General features: G+C 38.0%; 1 protein-coding gene across 4 annotated transcripts in view; it reads left to right on the forward strand.

Annotated features, from left to right (window-relative positions):
- efr3a (EFR3 homolog A (S. cerevisiae)) overlaps positions 1–19,883 on the forward strand; it is a 124,235-nt gene that overhangs the window by 83,331 nt on the left and 21,021 nt on the right. For all 4 annotated transcript variants that reach the window (XM_066687498.1, XM_066687508.1, XM_066687525.1 and 1 more), the window contains exons 9-12: positions 5,741–5,819; positions 13,228–13,363; positions 15,984–16,142; positions 18,417–18,531. In XM_066687498.1, coding sequence (XP_066543595.1) covers positions 5,741–5,819; positions 13,228–13,363; positions 15,984–16,142; positions 18,417–18,531 — 489 coding nt within the window. The remainder of the gene's footprint in view (positions 1–5,740; positions 5,820–13,227; positions 13,364–15,983; positions 16,143–18,416; positions 18,532–19,883) is intronic.

The raw sequence follows: 19,883 nt of genomic DNA on the forward strand, positions 1-19,883 counted from the left end.
CTCTAAAGGTTTGGCTGTATCCCGCTTGACGTCAGCAACGGCCGCGGTGGCCAGCATTAGTATGCAGCTAGTCACTCGATGTAGCAGATGACTAGTTTTCTCAGGGATAAACAGATAATAAAGCAAAGCAGAGGAATGGGGAAGATTGATAACTGCATCATTGTTTACTGCACAGCTGGTGAAACCTAGGGGAAATAAGAGACTTTATATTAGGCAACTCTCGTACCCTCAGCTTTTGTCTGGGTCTCTGTAGAGATCCAACAGTAGAATGATTCCCACTGTGACACTAAAGGCATTTGATCCATGTTCCTGTCATTGATATTTAATCAGCTTCTAGGTTCTAGGATTGGGGTATTTTGTCCATTTGAGTGGTTGGTTGGTTGGTAACACTGGAAAAGGGATTTCATTGATCTCAAACTGTGGAGGAAAAAAGGCTCTTGCAGTTGTTCTTGTTTGCTGCTTTCCACACAGTCTTTTTTTTTATTTTGAGCTGCTTGGCATATATTCAGGTTTTTGTATTGTTTGTGGATGCTAAAGTGATTTTTTTGTTTTTGTTTTTCTTTGTTATCCCTTCTCTCTCCCTACTTTCACAATCCGTTTTATATGACACATGCACATCCAAAGATCCGAAGTCCAATCCAGTGATTAGTTACAGAAAGCATAGGACCTACCAGCTCACCAGCTGTAGCTCAAGAGATGCAAGAGATGTTTTGCTTGGAGTGTATTATATCTCTTATAAGGTGTATTATATATTTGTAGCCCTTGTATTGATATTTGGGAACCTCAAGTGTTTCAGGAAACCTCCTGGATGTTACTTAATTGATCAACTTATTGCTGTTTTGCAGATTTTTTATTTATTTTTGTCTTAACTTTTTGTGTTTTACCATAAAGACACCTGAAGACAGAACTCTGCTTTCTTCAGAAACACTCACCAAATAGTTTTACAAGTTTTCTCTCATGTCAGCATAGCTTGATTTGAGCTGGAGCTCACCGCCCCCGCCCCAGTCACACTTAGCACTCTGGTTCCTCATCCGGTCTCTCACATTAACTTTAAGCTCCAGCACCTTGTCATTCACAAATAAAGCACTGCATAAACAAGTGTCCAAACACTCTTCCACAATAAATTAAACCTTGATTCCTTGATCTGGTGTAAGCCTTTGTTTGTTTTCACTGTTGTCTGACATTTTATTTATTTACAGTACTGTGCAAGAGCAAGCAGGTGTGAAAAAATGCTATAAAGTAAGAATGCTTTCAAAAATAGACATGTTAATAGATTATATTTATCAATTAACAAAATGCAAATTGAATGAACAGAAGAAAAATGTACATCAAATCAATATTTGGTGTGACAACCCTTTGCCTTCAAAACAGCATCAATTCTTCTAGGTACACTTGCACACAGTTTTTGAAGGAACTCGGCAGGTAGGTTGGCCCAAACATCTTGGAGAACTAACCATAGTTCTTCTGTGGATTTAGGCAGCCTCAGTTGCATCTCTCTCTTCATATAATCCCAGACAGACTCGATGTTGAGATCAGGGCTCTGTGGGGGCCATACCATCACTTCCAGGACTCCTTGTTCTTTATGCTGAAGATAGTTCTTAATGACTTTTGCTGTATGTTTGGGGTCGTTGTCATGCTGCAGAATAAATTTGGGGCCAATCAGATGCCTCCCTGATGGTATTGCATGATGGATATGTATCTGCCTGTACTTCTCAGCATTGAGGAGACCATTCATTCTGACCAAATCCCCAACTCCATTTGCAGAAATGCAGCCCCAAACTTGCAAGGAACCTCCACAATGCTTCACTGCTGCCTGCAGACACTCATTTGTGTACTGCTCTCGAGCCCTTCGGTGAACAAACTGCCTTCTGCTACAGACAAATATTTCAAATTTTGACTCATCAGTCCAGAGCACCTGCTGCCATTTTTCTGCACCCCAGTTCTTGTGTTTTCGTGCATAGTTTAGTCGCTTGGCCTTGTTGCCATATCGGAGGTATGTCTTTTTGGCCGCACGTTTTCCATGAAGGCCACTTCTGACCAGACTTCTCCGGACAATAGATGGGTGTACCTGGGTCCCACTGTTTCCTGCCAATTCTGAGCTGATGGAACTGCTGGACATCGTCCAATTGCGAAGGGAAGTAAACATGATGTGTCTTTCATCTGCTGCAGTAAGTTTCCTTGGCCGACCACTGCGTCTACAGTCCTCAACGTTGCCTGTTTCTTTGTGCTTCTTCTGGAAACCCCTGTCTGCCTTGAAATGTCTGCCTGGGAGAGACCTTGCTGATGCGGTATAACTACATTGTGTTATGTTGCTGTGCTCAGTCTTGCCATGGTGTATGACTTCTGACAGTAAACTGTCTTCAGCAACCTCACCTTGTTAGCTGAATTTGCCTGTTCTTCACCTAGTTTTATTCCTCCTACACAGCTGTTTCTGTTTCAGTTAATGATTGTGTTTCAACCTACATATTGAATTGATGATCATTAGCATCTGTTTGGTATAATTGTTTAATCATACACCTGACTATATGCCTACAAAATCCCTGACTTTGTGCAAGTGTACCTTTACAGCATTTTTTCACACCTGCCTAAAACGTTTGTGCAGTACTGTATGTATTTATGTGTATGTATGCATTGATTTTATTTGTTGCTCAAGTGAGTGCCCAAATGTGCTTTAGCACTTCCACACACACAGTAGCTGTATTCAGGCATCTGCAGCAGTCAAGGATGTGATGGCTGTGTTTATTGATGGACTTCTGGATTGATATACACCAGATCCTTTTATCCTATTACACATAAGGAAAATCATAGCTGCCTATAGTGATGCTCTCCAAATCCTCTCTAAACTCCTTTATAGCAGGGGTTTCAAATATGGACTGTAGTGTATTCTGACTTTTGTTCCATACAAGCTCCCAGAAACTAAATTTCTCTGATTAGCAGTATTCATGTAGTACTCCAAGCTACACATTTCAGGTTGTATATGTTGAAATGATTTTTATCCACAAACTAGAAAGTATCTAGAGATTGAAAATCACTCACACACAATTTCACTACCATCTAAACAATTGTGAACATAATTTATGCTGGTGCAAACCTCTTAGTTGAGCATGGGAACTGGGCTCCTCTTACCCAGTCCTGTTGACCTGTATTAGTGTTTCATGTAGTGGGAGAACTTGCTCATTTATCAAAGGCTTCCACAGAACCATGATGTTTTGCCGTCGCTTTTCCAAATCCGCTCCAGAAAACCTTACCCTACTTCTAAATCTTCCCTCCAGGGTTCTACCGTATTTAAGTGGAATAGCCTGTCTCGTAAATAATACCTAAATTATATCTAAAATGAATCCCTCTTGTTAGCCTGCCACTGTGGCTGCTATTATTGCCATTTGCTTTTCTTCTTTTAAACACACAAGCGCTGCAGTATGTCAACAGAAAGAGGGCTGGCGACTGTCTCCTGAGTCAGTCTGCCTGGTTTACCTGGGGACTTAACTTTTTTACGTCCTCTTTACAACTGAGTGACTTTTCACTTGTTGTGGAAGAAGGACGAAACCCTGATCAAAGTGTGGCACCTCAAGATGCCTTCGCTTCGCTTCGGGGTTTGATGGAATTGCCCCTTTTATCTCCGCACTGCGTTTCCTGCGTCAACGGTAAACTTGGATAAAAGGCACTGTTTCCTGTCTCTTCCCCCAGTCTAATTAAAGTGAAGGTACTCCTCTGAAGTGTTAATCTCTTTATTGACTAACCTTGCTTGGTCCTAATGAAACCTACTAGGAAGCCAGTCCATCAAAAGAGATTTAAAGGTGGAGAAATAAAAAAAAAAATACAAATTGTAAATGTGTGGGGAGCTCTTCGAAGCAGGCTATTTTTTATAAGCATACACGCATGCAGACATAACCCCAGAAGGCTGAAACCCTGGGATCAATCAGATATGAACAATGAAACCAAGTGTGCTAGATTGGCTAATTTGTAAAGCCTCTTATGTTCTTATATATTAACATACACACATCGAGGGAAAATGTTGAAAATTGCTGGATTTCTTTCAGTTCCTGTCCCTGCCTCACTTAACCGCTTTTCATTTTCTAATAATATGTAGAGATAATGATGCAATAATGGTGCTTTATATAAATGGCAGAGCTCAAAAACGTATTCTAAAAGCAATCTATGGGATTTTCCTTTTCAAAATAATGTATTCTTGTTTTTCATATATCCCTCTGTTGGTGATATATATATAATGAACATGGGGAAGTTGTATGGATTTAATATTGCAAAGCGCTGATTACTATATCAAATCAAGGTGGAAATAAAATCATACAGATAACTGTAACGTTGCTGTTGTTGAGTTTCTTTTAAGTGAATTGACTGTTTTAGCTTTTTAGCTATTGTATTTTTTCTAAATTAAATTACTTGATTGTTAATATGTAATAATATATTTACTTGAAATAAAATGCACTTCTTGATAACAGCTGTTAAGCTTGTGAAATTATGTGTCAGAGAGTAAATGAAAGAAACAATATCTTCCAGACACCTGGAAACCATCAGCACTGCAATAGTTCCACAACAGACCAGAGAGGTGTAAATGGTTTACTTATTTCTTGTTTGCAGCCTAGGAAGCTTTCAGACAGTCACAGGATCTTGGAGATTGAATTGCTTGAAGTCTGAGGACATTAACTAATTCTGTACAAAGTATGTGTAATAAGACGTTTTGGATTATGGTCTGTGCCTAAGAAGAAAGGCTTTGAGCAAAAGGAGGTTAGACTAGTCTACCGTGAGCATCCAATCAAATGGTGATTTACTGACCCAGTGCTTTGTGTTTTGTTAGTTTTTGCTTGAGTTTGTTTGTTAAGAAAATGTGACCTCAGCAAGGTTTGGCAATTTTCCACCTAACCCCCATTACATTTTAGGGGAAGAAAGGCTCCTCCTATCTTTGTCAGACATTTATCTATTGATTTTGTTTATTTATTAATGTGTTTATTTATTCAATTCCCACCCCAATATGGTCTTCCCCGACAAAGAATCTTACCTTCTTGCACCATTATAGCTCACAAGGGTATTTTAGGGATATATAAAAGGAAAAGGAAAACCTTTTGATCTATATTATTTTGCCTGATATTCATATTTTAATATTGAATGTACTATATATAAAAAATAAATTATATCTAACGAATTCCTAGCAGATGTTATTAATGATGATAATGTTATAGATGATGTTATAGATTATATTAATTGTATTAGACTGAAGAATTTTCAATACTCTGTAGGTTAGGTGTACCTTACTCTAAGTAAAAATTATATTTATATATTATAATATGCTCTTGAAGAAATCTCTGCCAGTTTCACAGGGTGCATTTAAGGATCAGTTGCTATTTTAAAATGAGTAGAACCATTTAATCACTGTTATGTTAGACCTGTATAATGCCAATGCCACTATGCATTTGTTAAAATAAGGAGTTTCTGAATCAGGTGCATTGTATTACCTTCTCAGTACAGAAGAACTACACTCAATTCATCTTATTGATATTAACAATACATGTTTTTTTGTTTTTTTTTACTTGCTGTTAATTACAGTTTTTATAACAATTATTTAAAATGACAAAATTAGAAGTCATCATCACCTTTTCGTCTAGCAAACAGTCCACATCTTTAAAATATGTGGCAAGCAAAATCTGTAATTTGGCCTGCTTTAAATAGGTTTGTTGATCAAAAGTTCTGTACCAACCTCAACTGATTATTTGTCCTTTTTTTGCAGGCATTTAGATAACCATCATCTTTGGGAACCCAATGAGTTTGCAGTGTCCTGTTTCAAGATCATCATGTATTCCATACAGGTATGTGTTGTTGTGGGTTTGGACCCAGCCCAGCATGCTTCTCGTAACTTGTTCCAATATCAGGTGACTTTAATCGCTCGGCCTATCATTTTTATTGTTTGGATGATTATAATAATTATAATGAAAGCCTGTTGCTCAGTGCTGTCTAATAGAATATTAGGAAAGTGACTGAATAAGTCACTGTTGTTTTCCACTACTGCAGTTCAGCAGGTACTGTGGGATACCCTAGAAATCAATATGCACTCAAATATTATTTTATTATAATTTCAGTCTGCTGAGTGTATGGTCTATCTCTGTGGTTGGCAACACAACACAGTTCCTAGGAAACCACAATCCTACAGGTTTCTCTAAATCATCAGTCACTGAATACCTTAAAATAAAACTAAGTTCAATAGTATACACATGCATGCTTTACCATACTTTAAACTTCAAGGGCTGACCCAAATTAGCACTAGTCTAATGGATTACCTTATGATATTTTAGGTATAGTAGTCCTAGACTAGTGCTAATCAAGGTCAGTGAAACCAGCCATAAGAGTCCAAATCAAGCATTTTTGTTCATGTCAAAGCCCTTTCCAACATACTAATAACTATTTTACAAAATACAGCACTTTGAACTGCATAGTCAGTCAGATGTCTTGGGGAAGCATAATTCAACATTCAGTGTTCCTCAAGCTATGATGTCCCCTACAGAAACAAGTGATAGGTGACATTGTAGTCAGGGATGCAAGACTGAACTCCACCTCCCTACACAAAAGTGTGTATAGGCTGTGCACAATTAAATTTGTATAATGGAAAGTAAATAGTCATAAACAGAAATGAATCCCTAAGCTATGTATGATCAGGTCTGATCATTGTGAAAAGCCACATACTAATACATAGAGATTATTATTATTATTATTGTTGTTGTTATTCTTATTATTAGTAGTAGTAGCCAATACTGTTTGATTGACAGCTGTAAGACTTTATATCCAAACAGATTACATGAATTATCTCTGAAGAGGTATTTTTAATACCAGATGACCTTCCAACTCTCCAGCTCCCCTGGCAGCCTCTTTCGCGAAGATAGACAAAATCTGTGCAGTCAAACAGTATGTTTCAGGGTTTTGTTTTGTGAGTTGTAAAACTAGTACCTAAGGCAATGATATTCATTGAGCGCCAAATAATGTTCCAGCTTTGAGACTAATCAGTGTCAAGTGTATCTACCTTATCAACAGCATTTTCCCATTATTAGTCCATATCACAGTCATGCAAGTTCCATCCATTGCTTTCTTTTTTGATTGTTCATCATAAAGTGGCCTTCAGAAATTATTTATGAGATCATTATATGTGTAATGTAGGTGCGTATTTGGTTTTCCAATTCTTATTGTGCTTGTTCAAGATGCTGCCAACTACTGCGTTTATCAGGACGTCAGTTGTTGCACTGCGGAAGATCGGTGTCTTGCAGAAGTTTTTGTCACTGGCTTCTTGAAAAAGCTGGATGACGTCAGGAAATATTGAGTATATTTTCTGCAGATCAGTACTATTCTTCTGTTTGTCAACAAGAATAATATAACTGTAATCAGAATATGTACTGCTTGGTATGTTTTTATGTAATTCAAACTACATTTTACATGTCCTTTAAGCACATATTCATTGCAACTAATTTAACCCACAAATGTATAAATTAAGAAGGTAACAATTTGCATAAAACAAAAAACAGAAAGCACTATGCATCTCTAGCATCCGGGTTGACCAGCACTGACCTTTCTAGATATAATGTATATGTGCCTGGGGTACAGTGATTAAGGAAGAGGCTACATTTTGGTTGCCTCTGTCAGCTTGACTCCCATCAAGGACCAACGATTTGCAATTATGTTAAAAACGCAAAAGTGTTGAAAGTATTGGCTTTAATAGGGTCATAAGGGATATATACAGCAAATGCTTGCCTTCAACTGAGCAATAGAATTTTCCTCTGCCCTATTCTCTTTATTTTTGTTCGAAGAGTTATTAAAATAATAAGGTTACGAATAAAAGGGAGAGGAATTCGCACAGCATGTTTAAAACTAGACATCTGACAGGCCGCTAAGAATGACCAGGACACGCTGTCTGTGGTAAATACCCAGAGACTGTGTAAATTGGTTGTACTGTGATTCTTCAAGAATTAGCTGGCTGCTCCTGCTGACATGATTTAGGGAACAGGACACAAGCGAGCCGGCGCCGGCACGCCCCAGGGCCTGTCCTCATTCCAGATTGTTCTCCGCAACAGATGTTCTTTAGTTAAGGTGACCACACGGCCGGCCTAGTTTTTCCATATCGACCCACTTATTCTTTAACCACTTACAAAACTGGGCACTGTCCTGTATTTCAGAGAGGCTGCTGTAGATGTTTTTATGATTATAATGTCTTTTACGTCAAGCTTTTGGTAATAATGACTCTCTTCCTAGGTCTAAACCAAGAGGTTTGTTTTTCAGTAAACAACTTCCGATGCAATGGACAATCAATCCACCTCAATAAGTTTATTTAAAATAATAGTTATAAGAATAATACATCTCAGTAGTATATGATATAAAAGTCTCAAATTGGTTTCTGAAAAAATATATACAGTGCATTCGGAAACTATTCACAGCGCTTCACTTTTTCCACATTTTGTTATGTTACGCCTTATTCCAAAATGGATTAAATTAATTATTTTCCTCAAAATTCTACAAACAATACCCCATAATGACAACGTGAAAGAAGTTTGTTTGAAATCTTTGCAAATGTATTAAAAAAAATAAAATAAAAGAAGCACATGTACATAAGTATTCACAGCCTTTGCTATGACACTCAAAATTGAGCTCAGGTGCATCCTGTTTCCACTGATCATCCTTGAGATGTTTCTACAACTTGATTGGAGTCCACCTGTGGTAAATTCAGTTGATTGGGCATGATTTGGAAAGGCACACACCTGTCTATATAAAGTCCCACAGTTAACAGTGCATGTCAGAGCACAAACCAAGCCATGAAGTCCAAGGAATTGTCTGTAGACCTCCGAGACAGGATTGTATCGAGGCACAGATCTGGGGAAGGGTACAGAACAATTTCTGCAGCATTGAAGGTCCCAATGAGCACAGTGGCCTCCATCATCCGTAAATGGAAGAAGTTTTGGAACCACCAGGACTCTTCCTAGAGCTGGCTGCCCGGCCAAACTGAGCGATCGGCGGAGAAGGGCCTTAGTCAGGGAAGTGACCAAGAACCCGATGGTCACTCTGACAGAGCTCCAGCATGTCTCTGTGGAGAGAAGAGAACCTTCCAGAAGAACAACCATCTCTGCAGCACTCCACCAATCAGGCCTGAATGGTAGAGTGGCCAGACGGAAGCCACTCCTCAGTAAAAGGCACATGACAACCCGCCTGGAGTTTGCCAAAAGGCACCTGAAGGACTCTCAGACCATGAGAAACAAAATTCTCTGGTCTGATGAAACAAAGATTGAACTCTTTGGCCTGAATGGCAAGCATCATGTCTGGAGGAAACCAGGCACCGCTCATCACCTGGCCAATACCATCCCTACAGTGAAGCATGGTGGTGGCCGCATCATGCTGTGGGGATGTTTTTCAGCGGCAGGAAATGGGAGACTAGTCAGGATCGAGGGAAAGATGAATGCAGCAATGTACAGAGACATCCGTGATGAAAACCTGCTCCAGAGCGCTCTGGATCTCAGACTGGGGCGAAGGTTGATCTTCCAACAGGACAACGACCCTAAGAACACAGTGAAGATAACTAAGGAGTGGTTACAGGACAACTATGTGAAATGTCCTTGAGTGGCACAGCCAGAGCCCAGACTTGAACCCGATTGAACATCTCTGGAGATATCTGAAAATGGCTGTGCACTGACGCTTCCCATCCAACTTGATGGAGCTTGAGAGGTCCTGCAAAGAAGAATGGGAGAAACTGCCCAAAAATAGGTGTGCCAAGCTTGTAGCATCATACTCAAAAAGACTTGAGGCTGTAATTGGTGCCAAAGGTGCTTCAACAAAGTATTGAGCAAAGGCTGTGAATACTGTGCTTTTTTTGTTTTTTATGTTTAATACATTTGCAAAGATTTCAAACGAACTTCTTTCACGTTGTCATTATGGGGTATTGTTTGTCGAATTTTGAGGAAAATAATGAATTTAATCCATTTTGGAATAAGGCTGTAACATAACAAAATGTGGAAAAAGTGAAGCGCTGTGAATACTTTCCTGATGCACTGTAGTTCTCTTTATAGTTACATTATAGCAAACTTTTACTGTAACCAGACACGCCACTCATGGGTTCAGCTGCCCTTTCTGTTATTTGTGATTTTAATTTTACATTGATTTTCTTTTTTTGGTAAGGGATTAAAACATCTGAAATATTTTCATGTTGTCCTGGTAAATATCAAATTTCAACATCAGTGAAGGAGGAAATTAGCTTTGTCTTTATCTTGCAGACACAAAGGAACATGGTGTTCTGTGTTTGAGGACTATAGGAAGGTATACCCCTGGGTTCAGTCTTGGGCGTTTGATGTTTTCACGAAGAAAATATCTCATCTCTGCCCTTTGCTGGGACATCACACCGCGGTGCTGATATTTCTGACTGCTTTGCTTTATCTCTCAGAAGGACATCGTTTCAAGTTGCTGTTCCTACAACACTACAACAATAGACTGTTTCTCCACCACGCGATCTTTGTTGCTTATTACAAAATATTCCGCACTCCATTAACCTCTAATTCTGATCCCCTACGGACTCTTGAAAGGACACGACCAGCCCGTGTTTCATAGTGGTGTTCCTCCTCGCCACATTAGTAGTAGAAGACATCTGGAATGGGAGAAGTAAAACCAAGGAATGATTTATCAGCGTAGTGTTATTGTTTTCTGCCTAAAATCAAATCAAATTGTAAAATAGGACACATCATTACAACTGTTTAATTAATTTTCTAGCATAATAATCAACAGACGTGTTGAAATATATTTCTTTAACTGAGAAATTAGTAGGTATGACGGTCTCGGTAGCTAAACTGCTTTGGATTATCCCTCTTGGTGCCTTGGATAAGAGAGAGAAGACATTCTGTAGTGCATTTTCTAAATGGTGATGGATGTACCCTGAACATTTACACTCCAAACACTGCAGTTTAAAGGGCTTTGGGATACTTGATACAATTGCACACAACACCATGCTGGATGTCTTTAGGTGTTTTCAGTGTGAGACAATATTAGTTAAAGGTGACAAGTGAATCCTGAAGCAGTCATGTCTAATTAACCTTAAGCAGTTGTACACTGACCTTAATTGGCTTAATTATTCTGAGCTCTTAGACTCAAATAGTGCAGTTTGAGAATTTCTACTACTACACATTTATATCATACACTTTTTGTTTAACAGTTTTAGTTTTTTCTTCATTTATGAGTCCTCCCATCCTAAGGTTTGAGACTTTTAAAAGATTTTTTTACACTTATCTATCGAGGATAACGTCATTACTAGCAGGCGCCTTTGTCCAAAGTTTTTCAAACATTTGCATGCAATGCGCTGCCCAGATACAGTATTAAAAAGGTAACAAAAAAATGTGATCAAACATAACAGTGCACAATATCCATGTATAAGATGATTATAATGGTCTATAGGGGTTTAATTAATCAGATGTGTTTAAGGAGGCACCACATTGTGTAGACATGATGCTCACGTGCAGCTTCTTCTACCGCTGTGGGGAAAGAGAAGAGTGTCGAATCCCTGGGGGTAGGATTGACTTGTTTATGATAAATGTAGAGGATGAGGAATATAGGCAGAGACTAAATTGGAAGATGGAAGAGAGATGTGTGTGAGGACTAGGGTTTTAAATTTAAGCAATAAGAACTATGGAAGGGTACTGTAACATGGACAAGAGAGGCAGAGAGAACATTAGCCATGGCTGTAGTAACAGCAGGGCAGGACTGAGTGCACTGTAATCTATTTCTTTGTGAAGCAATTGAAACAAAGGGCCTAGATTTATTTTGTATAGATTACAAGAGAGTCGTATCCAGGTAAAAGTGTATTAAGACAAATACAGGCATGCATATTAAAGACGGAATTGTTCTGTTCATTTTAGTTCTGTTCTTTTCATTTAGTTGCAGCAAGACAGTGTCATAGAAGTGTCCCCACCTTAATTTTGTCCACAGGGAAAGTAAAATCATTTGAGTTCAAGTGAGCTATAGAGACAAACTAAACTAAACTGAACCGAATGAAAATCCTTGTCTGTCATATCCTATCTAGAAATAATTCAAAATGAAGATACTTTGTTTTAAATTAGAGATGGTGTGGGTTTGTAGTTAGACTCATTGTAGTTATTTAATTTCTCCAGATCTCTAATCCACAAGAAAGGGAAGCGGAGCTATGTCTTTTACCTTATCTGCCACATGTCTTTTTTGTTTTGTTTTTGCTTTTGTCTTGCTGTCTTCCCCTTCTAAGTCTGTTTTATTAATTTGTTAGCATCTTCCCAGTTCCCAAGTGATTAAAGCAACTACTACAATATGAGGGGCTATCGATTTATCCACTCGCAGCTTTAGGTTTTAAAGAGATTTGTTTCGGGTGGCTCAATAATCTTGTTAGAGCTCTGTTCACTGCACACATACCGGTTGCTGAAGAGTGCCAACAAAGTGCACGTCAATTGTTAGCTGCAGAGAGAGGGTCCACCTTGTGTCCAGTGGAATGGAGATATGATTCTTTCCCTACTGAAAGTGTTGAGTTAAAAATATGGAGTGAGAACTAGAGCAATAGACATTAGTACATTTCCAACTGTAAAGAGCTGGCTGTACTTTTTAAATTTTATCACAAGTTTATACGTTTTTTTAATAACCGTTTCATTGAATAGAAGTTTCCAGTAATTTTATAATGAGCATAAAATGCAGCTCTGCTTAAATACCCAGGACGTTGTTAACCTCCTGTACCAATGTGAGCTCATCGTGGTGTTTGAATGTTGCAATGTTTTCTCCCTCTCCTGATTAAGATTAATTAATTAAGAGCAAGTAAGTAGGTCCATAAGGGCAACAACGTCAGCTTTGTACCAAGAAGACAAATACATTAAATACTCTATGGCTGTGTTTGCTTTTTGAGTTTCAGTCGTGCTGTACTTAAAGTGGCAGTTATAAATTGGCTAGGCTGATTTTCCACAGGTGTGTTACATGTCGGTACTATTTTTGTCCAGTTGGTCTTCCTGTTTTTCTATCCAAAGCTCTAGCGTTACCATGCAACAATAATAATAACATCAATAGAACATACTTCAGGTGGAGTGATAAAAATGGCATTACAGAAGCCACGTAAAACAAACTTCCACTGGCACACGACTGGAAAATAAAGAAATTGTCACCATATTTCTCCCCATATCACCGGATACAACTCTCAATGTGTTGTCACTCAGTGAGTCTTAATTGGGATCTTGTGTTTTGTTTTATGTACAGGCCCAGCACTCCCACCATGTTATTCAGCAGGTCTTGGGCCACCTGGACACCCACAATAAGGACACGCCCAGAGTCAGGGCTGGCATAGTGCAGGTACTTCTGGAGACAGTCGCCATAGCAGCCAAGGGCTCTATAGGTGAGTTTGTTTGTTTGTTGTGTGTGTTTTTCATTTAGTGTCATCCCTTATAAAAGTATTCTGTATAACCTGGTAAAACCAGTCAAGAGAAGGAAACCAAATTGAAATTGTGTAATCCATGAAGAGGGAGTAATGGTAAAGTATCATGCAAACTGTGGAAAACCAGGGCAAATCAAAGTACATGCAATGGTATAACCATGGGAAAACTGACCATTATTTAATTAAGATTTACAGTGGTGAACTATTCATAAGAGACTAGTTGACACCTTTGCTAAGGATGACCTTATCTGGACTTGCGCTCCATGTTTTGAAATCAACCATGTACATCTTCACCTCACTCAATACCAGAGGTCAAAACTTTATTTTCTCTTTTGAAATGCAGACATGAATACATGAAAGGACCTTTTTAGTTTACTTCTGTTTCACAACTTAATCCTCACCTAAAGTCACTTGTTACATTTGAATCACCTCAAGGATGCTCTTCTCCTGCTTATGAAGAAACCCATTATATGAAGGTTATATAGATATATAGATAGATATAGATTGTGCGCGTGTGTATATGGGTATATGGAGACTGACATATAGGTAGAGACCACCCCAAAAGAATGTACCCTTACCCCAAGAGAGGTACATTAACGGATGGAGCACCTGACTTGCTATCGCCCACCTTGATAAAACGGGAAGCGACAGGTTTCCTGTTGACGAGAGGCAGAGAGGAGTGCCAGCGCATGTGAGAGTGAGTGAAAGTGAGAACGAGAAGCACAGAGGAGTCTACAATAACGGATTGTATTTATGGACACTGACTCCCAGAGTTTTGTCTTGTTGGTCTTTATTAGTGAATTTGTAGAGAGGGACCTGTTTTATTTGTGTAGTTTAGTCTCTGTCTATTTCGTTTTGAACACAAGCACTGTAAACACAAAATATAATGAATGTGAGTGACAACATATTTTTATTGTTTTTTCATTGCCCCATGTCATGACTGTCTGGGTGTATTAATGGTTGGGGAAATAGTGTTCCATCTTGAATAAATTATAATGAATATAATTATTTTATGACAAAAATATTATTTAGTTTTGTTTCCTGTTTCTTTTCTGATTTTCCCTCCCCTGAATAAAAGAACTTATAGAAAAATAGTGCCTGCATATACAGAATGAATCAAGAGTGTTTAAATTGTTCCACACAGATAAGTGCAATATGCTTTATCAATGGGCAAATTTAAATGGCCTTTTGCACTCTTACTCTACTTTCCCTGTACCTTCCAGCAAATGTCTCCGAATCAGCTCTTTTAAGTCTTAACCGTTTCAAATGAAGAAAATTGTTCATGTGGAAAATAATAATCTATACGGGAGCAAGGAAAGAAACTCCCCTCGAGCAGTGATTCTCATCCCTGGTCTTGGAGTTCCGCTGTGATTTTATTCCAACGGAGTCTCTTGGTTACTTAATTACATTCTTACCTGTGCTTATCTCATGTTGTTTTACCAGTCGATAATGAATTAAAATGGCACAATTAACCAATTTAAGTTTTAGATTCCAGTTAATTAATTTGGAGCTCAGTTGAAATAAAAACCTGAAGATGCAGTGGCTACTCTGCAACCAGAGCTCGACCCTCTGACATTGCCCCCCTACGGTTTGGATATTTGGGTGTGGGTACCTTGATTTGGACTTTATTTTTATGACAATGAGTTCAAGTGGGATTTTCTTACTGACTTTAGTAGAATACTGTAATAAATAAATAAATGCAAATGTAAACCATTATAATTTGTCATTACTTCTTCGCATCTCATATGATGGACCATTTGTAACATTTTAAAAGACTTAAGTTATGGTTTAAAACTTTTCTGAGGCTTTTTATTGTCTCAGTATATTTCCTGTGTAATGAAGCAGGAATGCTATTTCATGGTTCTTCAGTCATGTATTTCAGCACATAATTTATTTGTCATGGTTTAGCATCGATGGGGTCCAGAATCTGACACTGATTTCTGTAGTGTGTGCTTAAAACTGGATTGGCCATTCAGGTTTTGTTCCAAATAATGTTCTGTTCTTGTATGTTTTTCGCTGATTTGCTTGCTAGTTAGCAAAATGCATTTGGTTTATTTAAATAATAATTGTAATGTAAAGAGTGTATACAGATTCTCCTGAAGATAAAATTGATTATCTAAAACCCATAAACAAAAAAACAGTCAGAAACCTCTTGGGTTGTTGTTACCATGTTTACTGTTTCAGTTACTCTAGATCAGGGGTTCCCAAAGTGCAGACCTTGAGGATGTTTGGTGCAGCCCTCCAAAGCCAACCTTCAACCCCCCCTTTTCTGAAGCATTTCTTTATTTTTACACTTTATGACAATTTTCTGTTACAAATTGAACATGTAATTTGGGGGAAAATAATAAACCCTCCATCACCAGACATTGGGAACCCCTGCATCTCACAGGGGTTTCAAGAGGACAATTTAACCATGCTTTTGTAAGGATACAAAGAGTAATATTTGGTTACAAGTTATAAAGGCCAAAGCAAACATCAGATTGTAGGCTCCATTGTTGTTAGAGCGGTGTTGGTGCTGGATTGTACTCTACAGTACTGTATTTCACCCAGACACAAAGTGATGTGAGGTGTTCCTTCACAGGTCCCACAGTCCTGGAGGTGTTCAACACCTTGCTGAAGCACCTAAGGATGAGTGTAGATTTTGAGCTGGGTGACCGACGCAACTCCGCCAGCAGTGGCAGCACCAGCTACAGGGAGAGTGAGGAGAGGATTGTGCAGAACGCCATCATCCAGACCATCGGTGAGTGCTGAGTGGGGTAACAGAGCCCCTATGCAATTGGCTGGAGATGTTACAAAGGTCACACCTTCCCTACTGAAGAATAATACAAAGAACAATCAGTCAAAAGTATCTCGATCTGCAGAACTCATAAGGCTACCATAGGTAAGACTTATGGTCTGGTAAAATTAAATTAAAATTAAAGTTCACAAATATTTCCAGAGAAAAGCAAACCAATAATTTCAAAGTATCATGATAATGTCTGCTAAGAAAATGAAAAAAAAATAAGGTTTAAATTATAATGACGACTTTTCATGTAACTTACTTAATTATTTTGAATCTCTCACAAACATTATACCTAAAGCACGTTCAGAACTGAAATATTTTAACATTATAAAGTTGGAAGTTGCAATTAAAACCGTCTTTTCAAATGTGCTGAATAATCTCTTGGGGGGGATTAAAATGGTATGCTTTGGATAAAGAGGTAAAATAAATTCTCATAAACAAATGTTAATCTTTAATTGATAAAACTTTTTCAAGTTAGATTCTGAAGATTATACTTTTAAGATATTAATCCTCCAATCTTAAACACAAGCGATGCTCTCAGCATTGACATTGCATTAAAACTTTGTATTTTATTTTATTAAACTGATAGCATATCCAGCTTTTTCATTTTTACATTTCATGTATATAGCAAACCCGTTAAATATTGAACTATATACATATTAGTCCTCTGGAGTATTCATGAACAAAATTCATATAGTTGTATGGATCTTACCTCAGTCCCAGAAGCATGTTCATTTAATTTGTGTTAAATGACTGTATTGTGCAGCTGTTCGCCATTTCAGAACTCACTTTTTCTTTGCAAAAAGTGAACAACTACCCCTATTCAGGAATTGCTCATTCTGCATCTACTGAGTTTGGTGGAACTGACAGATAGAAGCATGCAAGTGTTGCCATGTTTTGGAAGCGGATTATAGACTTCTTACAGAAATCAAGAACATGGACACTTTTGTCATGGCATGGTGTTTGTATTACTCGATTTCTACAATGCTGTTTGTAGTGAAACTGGGGTTTGATCCCATGGCAGAGATTAGTCATTTAAGACAGGGACTTATTCTGGGTCATACATTTGAACAGCTTCGTACAGATAAAAGGGTCAATCATTTACCCACCTGCTAGAGATAGAGCCATCCCATCCTCCTGTCCGGAGTGAGTTATTTATTCTGTTGCCTTAGTTTGCCTTAACAAAATATACGGCACTGACCCAGATCTATGTTCCCCAAACTGTAATGTAATGTAAAACATTATATGCAAAATAAAAATACGAATTTGTACAGGAAGCAGTCAAATTCATGATTTCCATGGTTACAGTAAACAACATTATTGCTCACTTAGAACATTTTGCAAGGGAGAATCATCTAGTATTGCCTGAACTTATCTGAAAATTAAATCGGAGACAAAATCCTTGAAGAAGAGTGGCATCCAAACCATATAACTGTGCAATATGCAAGTACACTGCCTAAAAAAATGAGAGAGAGAGATGTGTAAATTGCAAAAGGGTAACTTACAATTTAAACAGCTTGAAAGTTGTTTTTGTTACATACATAAATACTTCCCCTCATTAGTTCCATATTTTGATTTAAAGCATTTGCTGATATATGGTTTTATATTTAAAATATTTGAACACAATCTTCTATTTAATGTTGTTCCTGAAGCTCACTTAATTTTTTTCGGTAGTTTTACATTCATACTATGAATCCAATATTAAAAATTGTTACAATGGTTTGTTTCAGTAACACATATTGCAATTTAAAGATAGGATGGTTATTTGTCTGTCATTATGATACATTAATAATTGTATATGTAACAAATACATAGATAATGGTGTGGCACTACTAGTGTTAACAATCTGAAGAAACAGACTGTCCTTGTATCCTTGCTGAACATGTTCTTTTGAACCATTTCAGTTCACCTGCCTGACAGAACATCTGTAACCTGACTATATGCCTTCTCAGTTCATTATTACTGGCTCCTTGGTTGTGCCTCTACTTTAACAATGTCTTCTGCATTTTTCACAGAATAACACTGTGGAACGTGACAGTCAAGGTTAAAGACAGATGGACTCTGGGCAATAAATATCCAGTCCCAGAATTTGCAGAATGAAGTGCTTTGCAGTCCTGAAAGCAGCAAGTCCTGCACAGTTACTGTGTATGAAAGCTATGGGGAATTTGAAATCCATAACCTTTGTTTTTCCTCTCTCTCTATTTCTCATCTTTCTTTTTTCCACACCCCCAGGATTCTTCGGTGGAAACCTCCCCGATTACCAGCGAGCCGAGGTGATGATGTTCATCATGGGGAAGGTGCCTGTATACGGAGCCCCCTGTCACACCCTGGACACTGCACAGATCGGGTATATATATCACACAGGCTTCTTTTAAGACCCCTCAAATAGTTGTGGGGGTCTGCAACAACACTATATTAGGGAAGGCAGACTGATTATCTGGGATCCTTCCAGAAAAGGCTGGATTCAATTCTGAGGACAATTAGTTAGAATAAACCACTATGCTAACTCTTCTGTGCATCTTCAGTTAAACTTGTCTCTTTTCATTTTGTTGGTTGGGTGGTTGCTAAATCTAAAAGCCACTGACCTGCTGGTGAATACTTGGGTTCATCTATCAATCCATGATATTCTATATTTATGTATTTATTATTTATTTATTTATTATTGTTCACTGTAAGCCAATCTGACAGGAGGCAGTTTGTTTTAAGTGTCGTAATACCAGCAAACCAAATGCAAACAGAGGCTTAGACAGTATGAGAAAACAATATATTTAATTAAGCATTTTTACATATCATTTCCAATTTAGTTTTTTTTGCATCTAGGTCGAAAAGGTTCTCAAAAGCAATTTCATTACAAATAAAAAGGAGATAAAAAATACAATAAAGGAGACATGTTGTAATTATGCTGGGTTTGAGTTTGGGGCCATGCCATTTTATTTTTATTCCAATGTGAAAAGCTAAAAACACATCTCTGAAATGTTCATTAAAATATTCCTCCCTGTCTTTTGTGTCTGGGAAGCCCTGATCTTTGCCTTGACTCTCATTAATTATTTCTCCAATTGCCTTCCCTTTTCCAGGGCTAACCTTTACAACCATGTCTTAAAAGCCAGTAGTGAAATTGGTAATTAGCTTGATACTCTAACACCTTCCACCTCTGCTGCTTTTTGTTCTTGTTGCAGAATCATCTCTGTATATTTTATTTTTCTGCTCCTTTTTAAAAGTGCTGTCCCTGGTTCCTGTTTTTTTTGGTTTTCATAAAAGGACTGAAAGATGTTATGAATAATCCCCAGCTTTTGGGCTTTTGTTTGATTAAACCAAAATCAAAAGCAAAAGGCAAAGAAGAAGAAGAAAAATGTCTCCTACATGGAGCATGCAATTGCAAAAAAAACAAAAAGAAAAGAAAAAAATTAGACGTATTGGTTCCCTTTAATGTGCTAAATGTGCTGATCCTGGCAGTTGCTAGTGCTTAGCAGATTGCACCCTGCCAGCCCACCAAGGTGTAGCATGTCACATTCTTTGTCTTTGTTTTAGTTTAATCCTGACGTAATTATTCACTCATGTTCTCAGATATGTAATTATGCACGGTGTTCCCTAATAAATAGAGCAATGTTCAGCACAAAGTTTACATATCCAAGTCTCTTCTTGTGACAGTTCCGTCTTACTGGCTCTACATGCATGTGAGGAGGCTTCTTTGTAGTGGTT

The sequence above is a fragment of the Amia ocellicauda genome, chromosome 2, assembly GCF_036373705.1.
Source record: "Amia ocellicauda isolate fAmiCal2 chromosome 2, fAmiCal2.hap1, whole genome shotgun sequence".
Classification (NCBI taxonomy): domain Eukaryota; kingdom Metazoa; phylum Chordata; class Actinopteri; order Amiiformes; family Amiidae; genus Amia; species Amia ocellicauda.